The 18,802-nt window shown below is 49.2% G+C and overlaps 2 protein-coding genes across 5 annotated transcripts in view; one reads left to right on the forward strand and one right to left on the reverse strand.

Annotated features, from left to right (window-relative positions):
• The window catches only part of NENF (neudesin neurotrophic factor), a 10,509-nt gene extending 952 nt beyond the window's left edge, over nt 1–9,557 (reverse strand). The window contains exons 1-3 of one of the 2 annotated variants that reach the window (XM_039230044.1): nt 9,396–9,557; nt 2,061–2,121; nt 968–1,071 (exon numbers count right to left, since the gene is read on the reverse strand). In XM_039230044.1, the coding sequence (XP_039085975.1) occupies nt 968–1,071; nt 2,061–2,121; nt 9,396–9,557 (327 nt within the window). Of the gene's footprint in view, nt 1–958; nt 1,072–2,060; nt 2,122–9,395 lie in introns of both variants that reach the window. The other variant, XM_039230043.1, reaches the window with a different exon arrangement.
• Nucleotides 9,558–15,550: 5,993 nt separating this feature from the next.
• Nucleotides 15,551–18,802, forward strand: part of PACC1 (proton activated chloride channel 1) — a 32,503-nt gene continuing 29,251 nt past the window's right edge. For all 3 annotated transcript variants that reach the window (XM_039230111.1, XM_039230112.1, XM_039230113.1), the window contains exon 1: nt 15,551–15,701. In XM_039230111.1, coding sequence (XP_039086042.1) covers nt 15,666–15,701 — 36 coding nt within the window. In that variant the 5' untranslated portion in view covers nt 15,551–15,665. The remainder of the gene's footprint in view (nt 15,702–18,802) is intronic.

An 18,802-nucleotide genomic window follows, 5' to 3' on the forward strand; every position in this document is an offset into this window, starting at 1 on the left:
GGCGGCGGTGGGGGTGGTGCAGGAGTGATGGCTTCATCATGTCTTGCCATTCGACTAATGTGGGAATTAAAGACCCTCCAGTGAGGGGCACCTGGGTGGCTCAGTGGGTTAAGTATCAGACTTGTGGTTTCAGCTCAGATCATGATCTCACAGGAGTTCAAGCCCTTGTGGAGAGCTCTGTGCTGACAGCGTGGAGCCTGCTTGGGATTCTCTCTCTCTGCCCCTCTCCTCACTGGCGCTGTCTCTGTCTCTCTCAAAAATAAATCAATCAACTAAAAAAGAAAAGCCTCCAGTGAACACCCAGCGTCAGGCAGGATGGGGTACAGTCTGCACCCGCCTCCTGTTCGCTGCTGTCTACACCCTGCTCCCATTATAGACTCATATACCTTCCCCTCCTTGATTCCTGAGTGTAATCCATCTGTAATGTTATGGTTCAAGAGTTTGACTCATCTGAGCACAACTGGGGCGAATGCCAGCCCCTCTGGTGGGATTACGGAGACCCTGAAACGGCTTTTCCAATGCTGTTTTCTCCTTCACAGAAATACAGCCATGGGGGAATACTCTGCTTCTCAACCCTGCTCATACCCTAAGTGGCCTGGTGAGTGGGTGTCAGAGCCCAACAGCAAATCTGGAAGAGACTGGGGGTGGCGGGTGCAGACTGCAAAGGGGACGGGGCTGCCAGGCACTGTGAATGGAGATCACACAGTTTGACCACAAGTTCACAAGAGTTTGGACTTGACTCTGTAGGCAGTGAGGAGTCATGGAAGGTTTTTGAGTAGGAGTGGCATCTCCTCACTTCTAAGGTATCAATACTTCTAAGGTATCGACCTCAGAAAACAGCTGGCTACACTGGGAGTGGACTGGAATATCAACATGCTAATCAGGAAGCTTGGCTATTTTCCAGGGGTAAAAAAGGCCACGGCCAAGGGGATGGGACATTTTGACAAAGGCTCATAACCTGGCTCACAGTGTCATGGGTGAGGTCTGCAGGATCGAGGGACATCTTGGCCACCCCTCTGGTGGAGTCCTTCCCAGTCAAGGCGTTGTAGGGGGCTCCTCGTCCATAAAACTCTGCAGTGGGGAAGAAAGGGGGAGGATGTGAGCGTGGACGTGCCCGTGAAACAGCCAGGAGACTGTACGTGCCAGGGGCGTGGGGGCTTCTGAGACCCAATCCAATGCTGAAAAGGGCTCCAGGTGGAAGGAGAGGGGAAGCAGTGAAGACATGAAGCCATCAGTCTGGATTCCACTGATTCAGAATATGGAAAAAGTCACACACCTGGGCTGAGAGGTGATTTAAAAAAAAAAAAAAAAAACGGAATGAAAATACTCTCTTAAAAATATTTAAAATGCAAACAAGAAAAATGTCCAGTCTTCTTAAATGTTGCCACCAACATTTAAGCCAAGTCTGCTTCCGTTCAACATCTTGTTTGGCAGACAATGAACCACAACAAAACTACCTCCCTGACATCACCTGTAGTTACCACCAGAGAAACCATGAAATGGCATTAAAAAGTTCAATCTTGGGGCGCCTGGGTGGCTTAGTCGGTTAAGCGTCCGACTTTCGCTTAGGTCATGATCTTGTGGTTCATGGGTTCAAGCCCCGCGTCGGGCTCTGTGCTGACTGCCGGCTCAGAGCCTGGAGCCTGTTTCAGTCTGTGACTCCCTCTCTTTCTGACCCTCCCCTGCTCACGCTCTCTCTGTCTCTCTCTCACTCCTAGAAATAAAAAAAAATTAAAAAAAAAATTAAAAAAAATTTTTCAATCTTGTTCTGTGATCCCAATGCCTTGCAAAGCAACACTCTTCCTCTTGTTGCTTCAGCTACAGTAAGTCATCAAGTTTGAATATGATTGCATAGGCAGCAGGGAGCCACAGACGGTCCTTGAGCAGGAGTGTGACATTATTAGAAAAACACTGTGGCAGTACAACACTGACAAAGATCGTTAATTTAATCTGAGGGAAAGGGACCCGGCCAGATCTCCTTCCCTTCCTTTGCATACCCAGCGCCCACTCTGGCTGCCAAGTTCCCCAGAAGTAAGGATTCATAAAGCTGAGCCACTTACCCTTTCCAGAAGTGACATCAAACACCACTCCTTTCACTGCCATGTAGATAGGCTGATCTTCCTAGAAAGCAGGGGAGAAGCTGTGAGGAGGAGCTCAAGAGCCCAGCTCCTCCAGCCCAAGTGAGTGACATCGCTTCCCACCACGGGCCGTGCAGACAGCAGTGGGTGGAGGTATAAAGCGGTCTTCCCTGAGCCGGTCCTCAGCAAGCTTGTCCCCGTCATGAGCGTGCCCGCCCCTGCCCAATGTCATGTCTGCTCACAGACTTTGGGAAGGTGTCACAAAGTATCATGACGAGCCTATGACAATATCTTTCTATAAACAAACCACAAACAAACCAGAGACTGAAGCAGCTCTCCACAGATAAAATTCAATGGATGTTAAACAATGAATTATTTACATCACCCCAAATTTCCTTTCATCTTTGTTAATGTACCTATGTGGATGGAATTGGTATAAATGATCCATCTTACATTTTGCCTCTTATAGGTAATACTGCTTTGTATAAACGTTCCCATGTGTCGAAATTATCAAAATGGCTGTCACTTAAACATCTCTATCTTATGTTAGTGCTACTGCATTCCTGTTTGTTCAGCTCTTCTTCTGTTTTGGGTATTTGGGTTCTTTGCAATTCCTTAAAACTATAAATGGTGGGGTTATGAGTATCTTTCTACAAGCTACTTTATAGTTTGGTGAGTTATTTCCTTGAGGCGTGCCATACATGGAAATTCTTGGACCAAAGCATATGAACAAAGTAATCAGTATTATTAAAAATTTAACCAGTGTGTCCTTCAAAAGGCCCGTTTAAAGTGCTAGAAATATACAAGCAATGCTGTTTCCCCGACAGCACTAACAATGAGTCTTATACTTCACTTTTTGCTATATTTGTGGGTCTAAAATGTTGCCTTTGAATTCTTACCTCTCTGCCCCCGGCCAAAGAGAATAACACAAAAACTGATGGCATGAATTTTGTAACTTCCGTCAAAGTGGACGCGGGCTGGGGCAATTGACATAGATCTTGGATATGCAGGGTCAGTCTCTTGTCTTAGCTGCATTATGGGTACAGGGACACCAGTCGGCCCATAGACTGGGGTGAAGGGAGGCATTGCAGCTGGATGCACGGGAATCTCAGGATCTCTAAGAACACACTGCTTGGCCTTCTCTAGGGTTGGGCCTTAAGGTTCTTACCCTTTCGGAGCTTAAAGTCAAGTGTTTTCATGAATACATTTAACAGAGAGAGAAGCAGGGGCTCAGAGAAGTTAAGCAACTTGGCCAAGCAAACATTATCTCACTGTCACATAACTTCACAGGCCTCAGTTTCTCTGTTATATAGAGGTAACACCCACTGACCCTGTAGGAATGCCGTGTGTGAGAACATGGGAGGTCCCACATAGGAACTCAGTAAATGGCTGGTTATCAGAGTCCCTATTAGCTCCCACAGATAGTCCCCAGAACTTCTGTTGACTTAGTGGATGCTTGTTCCACCTCAACTCATAAGAATTATATATTTTTTAAATTTTATTTTTAAGCAATCACTACCCTCAATGTGGGGCTCAAACTCACAACCCCCAGGCCAAGAGTCACATGCTCTACCAGCTGAGCCAGCTGGGGGTGGGGGTGGGGGGTTGTTCCTCCTGTGGAGCTGCTGTCCCTTGACAGCAGGGCGGCCGGCATGGTTTTCAGGCCCCGGAGGTGGCAGCTGAGAGGACAGGGTGAACGGAAGATCCGAGAGTGTAAACGCAGGCTCCGGAACAGACATGTCCTCAGAGACACCATAAAGACACACGCGCTCATCACCAGCTTCACACCGTGGTCCCCCACCATCTCATCCACCTGAAAGGATACGCATCATTTTTATCTGCACAGCAGGCCTGAAATAACAGCAGGTCTGCCTTTCTCCAAGAGCCCAAAGGAGGGGTCACCATGGTGGTGTGTTCCTAGCCCACGTCTTCAAGTCAAACAGGCCTGGGTGTGAACCATCACTAATAAGCTGTGCTGTCTTGGGCAAATTACTTAACTTGTCTGTGCCTCAGTCTTCTCTGTAATAAGATAATAAAAGTGTCCACTTGCTCGGCTATTGTGAGGATTAACCAAGACAAGAGATATGAAGCACTTAGCAGTTTAGGGAAATAAATGTTAGTTTCCCTTGTCCTTCCCTAGATTTTGAAAGTTATAAGATCCAAGAGGAATGAGATAAAGTACAAGAAGATTCTATCTCCCTAAAGGAAAAGTAGGAAAAAACTGTAATTCCCAAGTCACAGATAAGGAGGTAATGTAAGTTAAAACTAGAAGGGGCCTTGAAGATAATCTAACACCTTCATTTTACAGATGCAGCTATCCAGCCTGGGGAATTATGAGACTTGCCCAGAGTCCCAGAGGGAATTAGAGAAATTTCTGGAAACTGGAGCCTTGGAACCCAAGTATCATTCCACTCTCTGGCCTGTCCCACCAGCGGGCACACAGCGTGAAGACCGCATACTTGCCTGGGACCAGGAGAGGTTGAGAATGGCCTGGGAAACTCATCCACCCACAAGACTCAGGACCAACGGGTAAGACTCGGGCTGGGGCAGAGGTACTTAGGTGGAAGGGAATCAGAGGAAGCACCTGCATAAATGAGACCCGGACTTTTTCCTCTGTGCCTTGGGCTTGCTTTACCATCTGGCCTTCCTCCCTGCCCACAGGCAGGCAGGGCCAGCAGTTAGCCAGCCGTCCCTGAGCCTCCAACCCTCAGAGCCTGCACCAGGGCGCGGGGACAGAGCAGAAGCTCCTCCCTTGCTGAGTCTTCTTCTCCTTGGAAAAGCGGGAAAACAGTGTAGATGTTTGCTTCTGCAGAAATAACAGGGCCCTCCAAGGGTCTAAGGCCATGTTTTTCTAACTGCAATTGGCATTAGTAACTATTAGTGGGTCATGGAGTTCACTTAGTGATTTACTAACAGATTTTTTTAATGAAGTAGAAAAATAAAAGTTTAAAATAGAACAGAAAATAGAAAACATTGAAGTACATCACACATAGTAAAAATAAGGCTTGTTTCATGGAACTTGTTTTGTGTGTGTGTGCGTGCGTGTGTGTGTACACTAGGGTAGGATGCAAAACTGTTTTCCGTAACACAGGCCAAACATCTACAAGACATCACTCTATAATTAGGGTGGTTTCAACTCTTTATCTGTATCTATTCCATAGCCCTTACTGTCTGTATATTCTTTTTTTTAATGTTTATTTATTTTTGGGAGAGAGACAGAGAGAGAGACAAAGCATGAGTGAGGGAGGGGCAGAGAGAGAGTGCGACACAGAATCTGAAGCAGGCTCCAGGCTCTGAGCTGTCAGCACAGAGCCCGACATGGGGCTCGAATCCACAAATCGGGAGATCATGACCTGAGCCAAAGTGGGACATCCAGCTGACTGAGCCACCCAGGGGCCCCTGTATATTCTTTTTTTTTTTTTTTTAAATGTTTATTTATTTATTTTGAGAGAGAGCAAGTGAGAGCAAGTCAGGGACAGAGAGAGAGGGAATGAGAAAATCTCGAGCAGGCTCCACACTGTTGGCACAGAGCTTCCTCTCTCTCTGTCCCTCCTCCGCTCGCAGGTAAGCATGCACTCTCTCTCAAAATAATAAAGAAAAGCACTAAACAAATGTAACCCTGTCCGCCTCCCCACTTTAGTCCGGATTTCCAAGGAGAGCTGGTGCTAAGAACGGACAAATACCACCTACAGAGAATAACCGTGAAGCCTAGGGGACCTTGCCAAGCTCAGGGTCCAGGTCACTCTAAATAAACTCCCAAAACTAAACTACATCTTTTTTTGTTTGTTTTTTAATGTTTATTAATTTATTTTTGAGAGAGAGAGAGAGACAGAGAGAAAGAGGGGGGGAGGGGCAGAGAGAGACTCCCAAGCAGGCTCTGCTATCAGTGCAGAGCCCCACTTGGGGCTCAAATTCACAAACAGATCACGACCAGAGTTGAGATCAGGAGTTGGATACTTAACCAACTGATCCACCCAGGCGCCCCAAAAGTAAAATCTTCATCTTTTTTTCTAAATGTTTATTTATCTTTGAGAGAGAGCAAGCTAGTAGGACAGGAGCAGAGAGGGAATCAGAGGATGTGAAGCAGGCTCTGTGCTGATGGCAGTGAGCCAGATGTGGGGCTCAAACCCACAAACCGCGAGGTCATGACCTAAGCTGAAGTCAGAGGCTTAACCAATTAAACCACTAGGCACCCCCCCCATAAAATCTTTTCTTTTTTAATGTTTATTTATTTATTTATTTTTTATTTCTAGGAGAGAGAGAGAGACAGCGTGAGCAGGGGAGGGTCAGAGAGAGAGGGAGACACAGAATCTGAAACAGGCTCCAGGCTCTGAGCTAGCTCTCAGCACAGAGCCCGACGTGGGGCTCGAACCCACGAACCGCGAGATCATGACCTAAGCGAAAGTCAGACGCTTAACCGACAGCCACCCAGGCACCCCTAATGTTTATTTATTTTTGAGAGAGAGACAGAGAGAGACAAAGAGAGAGAGAAAGAGAGAGCAAGTGGGGGAGGGACAGAGAGAGGGAGACAGAACGTGAAGCGGGCTCCAGGCTCTGAGCTGTCAGCACAGAGCCCAATGTGAGGCTCTAACTCACGAACTATGAGATCATGACGTGAGCTGAAATTGGACGATTAACCCACTGAGCCACCCAGGCGCCCCCAAAAATAAAATATTTAAAATAAAATAAAACAAACAAACCTTTTTGGTTTTCAGAGCTTATTTGATTTTTGAATTGCAAAAGAGGGTTATGGACCTGTTATATTGCCTTTTGCTTATATCTTCAATAACAAGCTAATAAAAATAGCAGCTAAGATTTATTAATGCTTACTATGCTAAGATTACTGCAGGCCTAGCCAACACACTTTGCATATCACTGTCTCATTAAATCACAACCCTATATAGAGGAGGAACTCTTGTTGTAATCTTTATCATGGTCAATTTTATGTGCCAACTTTGATCAACTACAGTATCTAGGTACTGCTATGAAGATACTCTAGATGTGATTAACATCTACAATCGGTTGACTTTATGGAGATTATCCTGAATAACCTGGGTGGGCCTAACTGCATCAGTTGAAAGACCGTAAGAACAGAATTGAGGTTTCTCTGGTGAAGAAGAAATTCTACTGGCAGGCTAGGACATCAGCTACTGCCCAGGGGTTCAGGCCTGCTCTAAGGCTTTCAGACTTGCCTAGCCAGCACGCATGATAACATAAACCAATTCCTACAAGAAACCAAATATGTTATCTGCTACTGGTTTTGTTTCTGATGGACTCTTGACTGATAAAAGCATCTTATAGATGGAAAAAAAAAATGAGATTCCAAGAGCTTTAGTAATTTACCCAAAGTGACACCACAAAACAGGGACTCATAGCCAGGTATGATCCAAAGGTATAAGGCTTGAACTAGGGCACCGTATAATGTATTTTACAAACAATGACACTTCTGAGAGTGAAAGGGGGGTGTTGTTAGTAATTATGCCCAGACAACAGGCATAAACCAGAACCACCTAGGGCAGATCAGAGCACAGCAAGGCTCTACTCAGCTGCACTCTACAGCCCCTCTCCTCTCTCTCTCTGCTTACAGACCCCAAAACAATGCTCTCCTTAACTGTTTCCATCTCAAGCTTCCCTCTTACTTCCCTTGGTTAAGTATCAATCAATAATGTAAGCATAAAAAAAAACAAAAAAAAAAAAAACAAGGATCTTTCCTCCATCGTCATCCTGCAGCCCCTGGGGCTGTTGTTTCAACTACCCTCAACCTTGAACTCTCTTCTCTTGTGTTCTGTGCTGGGGGTCCCCAGGTTTGCCACCATGTTTGAAGATTCGCTAGAAGGACTCACAGAACTCAGCACACAGTTGTACTCAGAGCTCAGATTCATTACAGCCATACAGAAGGATACACAGCCAGATAAGAGAAAAGGACAGAGGTAGAGTCTAGAGGAATCTGTGTGCAGACTTCCTTATGTTCTCTCTTTCCCATGAGGGGTAGCACTCTGCACCCTCTCCTTCCGGCAACACAACACAGCAGCACGTGTGAGGTTTCTGCCCAGGGAAACCCACTAGACACTCAGAGCCCAAGGTTTTCCCTGGCAGCTAGCCATGTAGGCCCTCTCTGCCTAGCGTGTTCACCATAAATACACTGTATAAAAAGCCCAGACTGAGCCACCCTGATCAGTTAGGGAGGTGTGGAACAGTCTGGAATTCCAGACACCAGCCAAGAGCCACTCTTGCCAGCAGGCCTTTCTAAGGAGAGCTGGCCTGTTATGTTAGCTCTTTTCCGCACGGGTTCCTGAATCCTGCATCATCTGGTTCCCTGCTGCCCTGAAAGACGTCTAGTCGCATCCCTGTCTCCTCCCCTCTGTGTTCTCTTCCACTCGGGCTTAAAACCAACATCTCTTCACAGTGGTATTCAAACTAGCATCACTGCCCGAGGGCCGGGTTTCTGACTCCCTTGCGAACCTAGTCTGAGGCTAGCTATCTTAGGGTTAGGGAGCCCAGGCTGGAGGGTTTCAGCAAGAGCACACCGGTCCCTTCCTTGTTCTATCACTAACTGGCGGCGTGCCTCGGTTTCCTCATGCGTAAAAGCCGAAGGTCGGTTCCAATCAACGCTGACATGTTAAGGTTCAGTGATCTCGCCACCAAGTCGTTCCCCCCACTTCCCAGATCAGCCCCGCTATGGCTCTTCTGTGCAGTATCTTACTGCTACTCTCCGCGGGCATTACACTGGGCCCCAGCAGCCCAAATAGACGGGGGATTATGAGGGTTTCCTGGACACCTCCAGACCACTGACTGATGTGGGTGTGTTGGGGGCGGGGGGGCGGTCTTCGTCTCTAACCTCGGGTCTCCCACTCTGTCCTCTCCTCCAGCTTCTGTTCAGCCCCAAGGGCACAGGCACTAAAAGCTGGTTTGAGGAGTTGGGGCAGGAAAACAGTGTAGGGAAAACCTGGCTCGTCCCTGGGCCTGGCCCAGTTCCCACCTTAACCCAGAAAACAGGTTTTACTTTCCTCCCTCTCTCCCCCACCACTCCCCCCAAAGAGTCGGCAGAAGCGTCTGCCCCCAGCTGCCATTAACATAAAACTCCCAGAAGTTCCGAGGTTCCTGGACAGACTAGGGGCCGCCACACGCCCCAACAGGGCCGTTCGCCGGCCGGGAGGGGGCGGCGCTGGGCGCGGTGTGCGAGCTGCACGCAGGCGCTAAGCGGGGCGCCCCGATGGGGGAAGACTCCCCGTGTCCCCGCGCGGCCCGGCCAGGAGCCCGCAGGCCTCGCGCCCAGCTCGGGGCCCGCGCCTCCCCGGAAGCCTCCCGTCCGCTCACCTCCTCCCCGCCGTAGCGGGCCAGCTCCTCCTCCGTGAAGAGCCGCACCGGGGGGCCCTGCCCGGCGCGGGCTGCGGGCAGCGCGGGGGCCAGCGCCAGGAGCAGGGCCAGCGCCGCCAGCGGCCGCAGCCGCAGCCGCCGCCGGGGCGCGGGGCCCGCCATGCTGCGCGCGCCGAGCAGGGCCGGGGCGGCCTGGGCGGCGGGGCCCCGCGCGCTCCCGCCCCTCGGCCCCGGAACCCCGCCCCGCGCGCGCCCGCCCCGCCCCGCGCCCTGGGGACGGCGCCGAGGCGGGGACCCGGGGTGTAACCCGCGGCTCCCGGCTCCCCAGCGCGGCCAGCGAGCGGAGCTAGAGTAGTTTCTTGAGTAGGTACGTGGAGGACACAGCTTCCGGCACCGTGAAAGGTATATTTATAAAGCAGGACCCCAACTTTATGAATCCCCTCATGCTTCTGGGGTGCCCGCCTGGCTCAGTTGGTGGAGCCTGTGACTCTTGACTTTGGGCTTGTGAGTTGGAGTGTGGAGTGTGCGTGTGGAGATTACTTACCAATAAACATCTTTGAAAAGAATCCCTTTTACTTCTGGCTAATTTCTTTTCCTTCCCAGTTGTGTTTAAATTTCCAGTCCGCGAGGCGATTTTTGCAAAGAGTAGGTAGGGCATGGCACAGATCTGCCCTGAAATAATAACAGCTAACATTGGTGCAAGGGTTCCTTCATTAACTTATTCACCAAATACTTTTTGAGGGCCTCCATGTACCAGCTCACCGGGGAACACACTGCTGAACAGGACAGATCCACTTCCACATGGAATTTACATTCTATGGGCAAAATAGACAAGAATAAAAATACTTACCTTGTATATTAGATGGTGATGAATACTAGGGAGAAAAAGCAGGGCAAAGGGATGGGGAGCATTGGGGGATGCAATTTTATTTTATTTATTTATGTTTATTTATTTTGAGAGAGAGAGAGAGCACAAGCCGGGAGGAAGGGCAGAGAGAATCCTAAGCAGGCTCTGCACTGTCAGCCTGACATGGGGCTTTAACTCATGAACCATGAGATCATAACATGGACACTTAACTGACTGTGCCACCCAGGTTGCTCTGGGGACTACAATTTTAAATAGGCTAAACAGGGAAGGCCCCACTGAGAAGGTGGTATTTGTATAAACATCTACTGAAGTGAGAGAGGTAGCTAGGAGGGGAGGGCCTTCCCTGCAAAGGGAAGGCAGGTGCATAAATGTTGAGGAAGGAGAGTGCCCTGCTTGTTGGAGAAACAATGGGATGGAAGAGGTGAAGGAGATGAGGTTTGGGAGGTCAAAGAGTGAAAGGGATGGGAGGTGGGGGGCAGGTCTTGTGGGGCCTTACATGTTATTTATTTATTTTGAGAGAGAAAGAGAGAGAATGCGAGCTTGAGTGAGCAGAGAGAGAGGGAGACACAGAATTCCAACCAGGCTCCAAGCTGTCAGCACAGAGCCTGATGAGGGGCTTGAACCCATGAATGGTGAGATCATGACCTGAGCTGAGGTCAGATGCTTAACCAACTGAGCCACCCAGGCCCAGTTACAGGATGTTGACTTTTACGCTGAGTGAATGGAGCGTAGGAATGAGTTGTTAGTGGAATGACTGGCTGTTGTGTTGAGAAGAGGAAGCTGCTGCAGTAATCCAGTGATCCAGGGGAGAGGTGATGGCGGCTTGCACCAGAGTGCTGGCAAGGGAGGCCGTGAGAAGTGAGTGGGTCCCAGATGTGATTTGAAGGCGAGGCTGACAGGATTTGCTGACCTATGAGAGGAGACCAGGGATGTGAGAGACAGAACAGAGTCAAGGATGACCCTGAGGGTTTGGGCGGCCTTGGGAACTGGGAGGGTAGAGCTGCCACTTTCCAAGATAAGGTGTGGGGGGTGGGGGGGAAGCTCAAGATCAGGATTGTTTAGTTTGAGAACTGAGAGCATAGCTATCTAAGTAGATAGCAAATTGACGGTTGGCTATATGAGTTTGGATATTAAGAAGGAGTTTTAGGCTTAAGATATAAATCATTGCCTCATTGGCATATAGGTTGTATTTAAAGCCAAAGAATGGGTGCCTGGGTGTTTGAGTTGGTTAAGTGTCAGACTTTTGATTTGGGCTCAGGTCATGATTTCATGGTTCATGAGACAGAGGCTGCCATTGGGCTCTGCACTGACATTGTGGAGCCCTTTGGGATTCTCTCTCTCTCTCTCTCTAATAAATGACCTTAAAGAAATAAAGCCACAGAAGGGATTAGATCATCAAGGACATGCAGATGGATAGGAAGGTGGAGAGGACCAAGGTCTCAATTCTTGGGCCCCGCCAACATTTTGTGGGTGGGAGAACAGGCAAAGGAAACCAAAGAAGGGCTTAGCGTGTGCCAAGAGCTGGCTCAGCACTTTTACTGGCACTAACTCATTTAATCCTCACTCTATGAAGAACTGTCACCCATTTTACAGACTATGATACCCATTTTACAGATATGATACAGACTTCAATACCTTGCCCAAGGTCACAGATGGGTGGCTGAGCTACGATTCAAACCCAGGCCCCCTCTCAGAGTCTTCCTCCCCTAACCATCAGGCGACGTCTTCCCTCAGGGACTGCCCCAAGGTTTCATACATTTACTGATTCAACAGAATGAGCTTCTAGTATAGAGCAACCTGAACAGGATCCATCATAAACCCTCTGAATCTCAATTTACGCATTAGTAATATACCAGCCTGCCTCCTTGATAGAATTGTGTTGAAACTAAAAAGGAGAATGGATGTGAGGGTCTGTGTGAGCTGCAGTGCGCAGTATCTGTCTTGTACTGTGTCACAGAACTCTAGGTTACAAGAGACCCTTTTAAACCCTTGAGTCCTCTTCCTGGTATCATCCCCTTCCTGGCGCATCATGTTCCTTAATAACATCTCTGGCATGGAGTGTGCTGCTTTCCTGCTTGTGCCTTGCACCCTTTCTCTCTCTACAGTTCTATTTGTAACTTCTTTGAGCAACAAGATACTCCCTGTAACTTCTACTGATCCAATTCAGCTTCCCCTTCCTGAGACTGCTGAGTCTAAGTTTATGATTTCAGAGCATGCTCCTGTGCCTTTGGATTTTTCCAGACATTCCTCTGATTGCCCTTCCCTACTTGAACCCAGATTCTTTTTTTTCCAAATGAATCAGTCACCTGCAAGGAGAATACAGATTATTCTAAATGAAACAGAATGACTGTAGTAAGAGAGCTGGCTACACAGGGGATGGAAGAGGCTGAGAAGAAACCCTGAGGTGATCTGACAATTAGAAACAGCAGATTAACAACAATCTGGCCTTAGAAGGGAAGAGGTGGTGGTAGTAGGGTCTGGGGGCCTGGGTCACCTAGCTGAAGCAAGAACCACAAGAAGCCTTTGCATCAGTGGCTGGAACCATGGAAAGGAAGCTGCTAGGAGCAGCGAACAAGAGAAAGAAAAACTCTGGCTTCTCCCTTGCCCTGACCCCCTCCAATTTCCCAGCAGTACCTCCTCTTGACTAACTCTGCTGGAAACCCAGCCAAGGACGAGTCTCTGCCTTGTGTGAAATTTTGTTCACCTGTAAGCATCAGGTGACTGATTAAAGCCACCTTGGTTGGCAACTCCATCATTGGGATCTCCGCTTCCGCCATAACAGGGCATCCTCCCTGTGTGTCTGTCTTCACATCGTCTTCCATCTTCTTGTAAGGACATGAGTCACAAGAAATGAGGGATCGCCCTTGCTTCGTATTTCCTCATCTTAACTAATACATCTGCAACAACCCATTTCCAGATGAAGCCCTGTTCTGAGGTACCAGGGGTTAGGACTTCAACGTATCCTTTTGAAGGACACAATTCAACTCACAACAGGAGTCCTTAGGATATAGATGGTAATTCAAAGCATGAGACTGGAGAGGAGTCCACTTCACTAGCCCCTAGGGAGTGAGTTGAAGGGAGATCAGAGACCTAGCGTGGGAATGCCATCCTGGAGAGTGGAGGGATGAGGAGAAACCAGCAAAGGAGCCTGAGAAGGAGCAGCAAGTGAAGTGGGAGGCAAAGTGGGAGCAGGTGGGGACGTGGAAGCCAGCGGAGGAAAGTAGACAGGGAGGAGAGGATCAGCTGAGGCTGATGATGAAGCTGATAAATGAATAGACAAGCAAAAAGCAGAACCAGACCTATGCATACAGAGAGCAAACTGATGGTTGCTACAGGGGATGGACAAGATGGGGGAAGGTAAATGGGCGATAAAGTTCCAGAATGAATAAATCACGGGAATAAGGTACAGCATAGGGAATATAGTCAGTGACATTGTAATAGCATTTTATGGTGACAGAGGGTAGCTACATTTGTGGTGAGCATAGCATGACCTGTAAACTTTTAGAATCACTATGTTGTACAGCTAAAAAATAATGTAACATTGTGTTACAACTACACTAAGAAAAAAGCCTCACCAGAAAAATTTTTTTAAAAAAGATGAGGATGAGGGAATGGCCATCTTATTTGACAACTCTGAGGTCATTTGTGACCTTGACAAGCATGTTTCAGTCGAGTGAGTGGATGAAAGCCCGATTCATGTGTGCTCATGAGAGAATGGGAGGAGAGGGCTTGGGGACTGCTAGCCCTGAAAATTCTATTTATGTGTTCATGGCTTTTCCATTCTAGCAGAAGGATCCAGAAGCGCAAGGATCTTGGAGTGTCCCATTTATTTCTGTATCCAGTGTCCGGCACTGTATTTGTTAAACCATGTTAAATATTATATTAGTGTCTCCTTCAAATGTGAGAATCTGTAATTTTCCAGTTTGGTCGTAGCAACATAGAGTAGAGAGGAATGATAAGGCTGGACTAGATTTTTCTGGTTCCTTCCAGCTCTAAAATTCTATGATTGTATGACTTGTTCTATCAACCACCCTTGCATTAATACAGTTAGGAATTTAATAACTTGTTTCTTGCCATTTGCAAGCAATTGTTAAATGAAATGGCTGGAGTAAGTGTTCCATTCATAAATTGAACATCGTTGAGTACCTACAATGTGTCAAGGTGCTATATATATATCCTCCCATTTGAAGATGCAAGACCAGGGACCCCAGGATAGGGGAGGGTGGTCAGAAGAGGTGAGGGAGGCTTCCTCCCACTACTAACACTCTGGAGGTCCAGGGTACTTTGATGTGGTTGGTGCTACTGCGGTTGCCACTGAGGAGGGAAGAGGCCCTGAGTGGCTTGCGTGCAGGCGGTTGCAAATCTGCAGCTGTCCGGAACACAGAGCAGCATTCACCGAGGCATAAGCAACCTCTATTGGCCTCACCACCAATCAGCCCAGGGCAGCCACACAGAATAGCAGTTCAGGCAGTAGGAGGAGGGGAAGATGTGGTCTTCGGATCCACCCTATTAGTGGGTAAACACCGTATTCTCCACCACCAGGAGGCTTCTGCCGTGGTGAACAGTGCCTTTGGTTTTTGCTGCATGATCTGTTTAGGCTCTCATTAAGGCACTGTGAGCAGAGCAGCGTTTCGGCCGTTGCATTCTAAGACAAAGGGAGGAGGTTTGTATTACAAGACCTGACGGAGGGGGGCAGAGCTAGGACAAGAACCCAGAGATCCTGACTCCAAGTGTCTACCCTACCCTAGGAATAATGGAAAGCACTTGGATTCTGTAGTCTGATCCTGAATCAAATAATCTTTACTTCATTACTGCCGTCCCCAAATCCTGTCCGAAGCAAGATACTTGTTTTCTTAGCCGTAAAACAGGAAGAAAAATGCCCTGCTTACAGGGTTCCTTCCAACATCAACGGCATGATATGAGCGAAAGTGCTTTGTAATATACAAAGTGCTCTGCAGACATTTATTACCGGTTATAAATCACCAGACTGCCTCTTGAAGTTGTAGATTAGGTTCCCTCACTCATCGGACTTAATTACCCCTTACTCCACTCCTTTTCTCCGTTCCTCCTCCTCCCACAAACAGAGGAAGTGAGACGTGAAGAGAGCACGTGCGTCTAATGCCTGGTGCGGGTAACTCGCAGGCTTCGCTGCTCCAGTGTTGCGGACGGGCGCCCCTCACCCAGGACTACAGTTCCCAGCAACCCTTCCGGAGCCCCAGAGGCGGGCGGGGGGGTCTGAGGCGCATGCGCAGGGTTCCGCCCCGCCTGGTCTCGGGGCCGCCCCTCCTAACCGGTTTTGCCTGGCAGAGCCGGCAGCTTCAGGCGCCGCAGCCGCGGTACTCGCCCCGCGGCTTCTCCCGCGCTGTGGTGGTGTCAGGTGTGGCTTAGCTCGGGTCAGTACAATGATCCGGCAGGAGCTCTCCACATCCTACCAGGAGGTACAAAGCAGTGGGGGCGGAAGTAAAGTTTCCTGTGGGGCGCGGGAGCGGGGTCCCGCGGTCTGGGGGGTGGGGTGCGGGGTTGGGGGGGGCGTCCGGGCACGTCGAGTGAGCTTTCCAAGGAGTGCGGCGGGGAAGGTGTCCCCGCGTGCGGAGGAGCCGCGGAGCAGGAAGGAAGCCGGGCGCAGAGCCTCCTCCGGATGCTCCAGGCGCGGTATGCAGCCGGGGCCCCGGAGCCGTGACCCGTAACCAGCAGGTGAATGATTGAAACGGCGTCCGACCCAGGCAGCAGCGCGCCGGTCGCCCTTGACCTCGGCTGTTCTTTGCGAGTGGAGGCACGGCGCGCTCCTCTCGGCTGAAACAGATGCATGGGGGGCCGTTAGCCGCTCTGCAAGCGCAGGGCTTCGTGGCCCCTGGAGCTGTAAATGACCGGGATAATTACAGCTTGTTCGGTGGCCGCCTAACTTTGAAAAGGTGCTTTCGCCTACCTAGCTGCTTCTCGCTGCGCTCCGTTTGCCTTTCCACTCTCACCTTCTCCCACTACTTTAACTATCACTTTTCCAGCTCTTTGTCTTTTTCTTGTTTGTCTCGAGCTACAGGCTGCGGTTCCAGCTTTTCCTCAGGCCTCCTGAGCACTCCTGATTTACTGGAACTAGTGAGCTCTCCTTCTCCTCTCAGGTTCTGCACTCTGGTGATCATTCCCCCCCCCCCCCCCCCCCCCCCCCCCCCCCCCCCCCCCCCCACGGTTCGGTCGTCTCCTCACTTCCAAGTTCAGTCAGTTACACATCTTTAGTCCTCAAGTTTGTGTTACTGTGTCTGCTCTGACCACCCGAGTGAGGTGCTGTTACCATCTCTGCCTTTGTTGTCTCCCAGACTGTGCAGATTTGCTTTGAGGACCTGCCTTGATCCCAGAACATTCCTTTTTACCAGCACCTGTCCTTGATCTACCCAGAACAGTCCAAACTTCTTAGCAAGCTTCGGAAGCTCCGTGCAGCTCAGCATCCCTGTCTTCTCATCTCAGCCATCTGTGTTCTGACCTCACTGGAAACTCACTCTTTAAAATTTGTAAATGATACTGTGTGGATTATATAAATAATATAAAAGCAGGTGGCTTAACCCTACAGCGTAAGGGGAACCTGAGTTGGAGGCAGATGAGATTTGCCTAAGGCTTGCTGTTTTTTAGTGTCAGACCTGGTCTGGAATCTGACTTTGGAACAACTTTCTTTCTTCCCCATCTCCTCTATTCCAGAGGAACCAGATGGATTTTAACTGGTGCTGGGATTCTGTGGCCCCTAGATTCCTCGCCCTAGACTGTGAGGGAATCCAGAGGAATGAGTTGTGTCTTCTCTTGAAAGTTTTCAGGTTCATAGGGAGTAGAGCATAGTGCGTAAATACCATTTTGAAGTCGGAAAGCCTATGTTCCTGTCCTGCTCTGCTTCTGGCCATGTGTCAAGTCACTCCTCTGAGCCTTAGGTTTCTTCCTCTGCAAAGGAAGGTACTGATAGTTCCTATTTCACAGGGTTGTGGGGGTTCAGTGAGTTGGTGTATGGAAAGTGCTTAGGTCAGTGCTTGGCAGGGAGGGGACCTCTCAGTGGATGATAGTTCTTGTTCACAGGACGTGGGCGGCTCCCCCTTCTAGGGAGCTTTGGGGTCCTAGTTTGTAGGGCCCTGTCCTTTGCCATCCATATGTCACCTGTAGTCTTGCCTTTCCTAGTATGGCTCTCGAAATGTTGATTAAAGTACAGACAGTTACCCTGCTTGTTGGGGCAAAGCCAAAGGTAAAGTCACTTTCTATTTGAGGGTACCCCCAAGATGGAAGACACTGGAAGGATCTCTCCTTTTACCTTGTTCAGTGGCTCTTTTTGAAGTCCCTGTCTTTTGTGTTCTTCAGAAGGAGGCCTCCCAGCGGGTGACCTGCATGTCTCTTGCCTGGGTCGTTCTGGGAGTGGACCTAGCTCTGAGTGAGGTTTCTTTGCTGAAAGGAGATGTTGGATTTGGGGTTGGGGCTGCAGGTAGTCAGTAGGGAGCCGGGTTAGGAGTGTGTTGCTATCTGGGTTAGGTTGATCCTGGATGAGGCTTGGATCAAAGAACTTTGGGCCTTCCCAGGACTAATGTCCTTCTTTCTCTGTGGCTCACGACAGCTCTGGGGATCTCTTGATCTGTGTCCTCACTACCTGTATCTCATGGTGTCTTCTCCAGCCACTCAGCCCTTTCCCACTTGTTGGTTTTCTTTTCTTTTGGGCTTGGAGGACTTTAAACTGGACATTTTACCTGATTCTAGTGGGCAGGGGTGGAGGCATGAAAAAGGAGATGGAGGTGCCTGGCTGGCTTAGTCTGTAGATCATGCGATTTTCAATTTCAGGGTTGTGAGTTGAAGCTCCTCCTTGGGGGTAGAGATCACTTGATAAAATTAGGGGCACCTGGGTGGCTCGGTTGGTGGGTTAAGTGTCCAACTTTGGCTCGGGTCATGATCTCATGGTTCATGGGTTTGAGCCCCATGTCGGGCTGTGTGCACTGACAGTGTGGAGTCTGTTTGGGATTCTCTCTCTCCCTCTCTGTCTCTGCCCCCCTCCCCCATTTAAAAACAGAGGAGAGGAGATGGAAGAATAGTAGATACATAAGAGTTTTGTTTTAACCCAGGTCTCTTGGAGATTAATTTTTAATGAAAGTGTTTTGAGACCTTAAGTATTGACACTGTGAGCCTAAGAAAATACTTAGGAAAGTGATCCCTTTCCCCTCCCTCCCAATTCAGTGTTAGGTCCTTTAAACTCTGGTCATGATTTCCCTTGCCCTCTTCCTCAATGCTGTGAAGACTTGTTGGTTATTATTGCATCCTCTGCCTTCCCTTCTCAGTGGCTCGTTTTCCCCAGTTGACAGGTGAGAGCACTGATGAGGTGAGGTTGAAGTTGCCTGCTATCAGGCTGCTAATCAGTATATGTTTCTGGGATAGACCACCCTTCCCACAGGAGGCAGGAGCCCCTCTGCCCTGCGCCCCGGTGTCAGGTCTTTTCCTGCCATTTGCAGCCTGAGTGGGTGGACTTGAGCCAGTGTCCTGGAGAGCTCTGTCACCAACTTCACGGTTTCCTCCTCTCAGCAGAATC

Source organism: Hyaena hyaena, unplaced genomic scaffold, assembly GCF_003009895.1.
Source record: "Hyaena hyaena isolate Hyena2069 unplaced genomic scaffold, ASM300989v1 scaffold_43, whole genome shotgun sequence".
NCBI classification, from domain to species: Eukaryota; Metazoa; Chordata; class Mammalia; order Carnivora; family Hyaenidae; genus Hyaena; species Hyaena hyaena.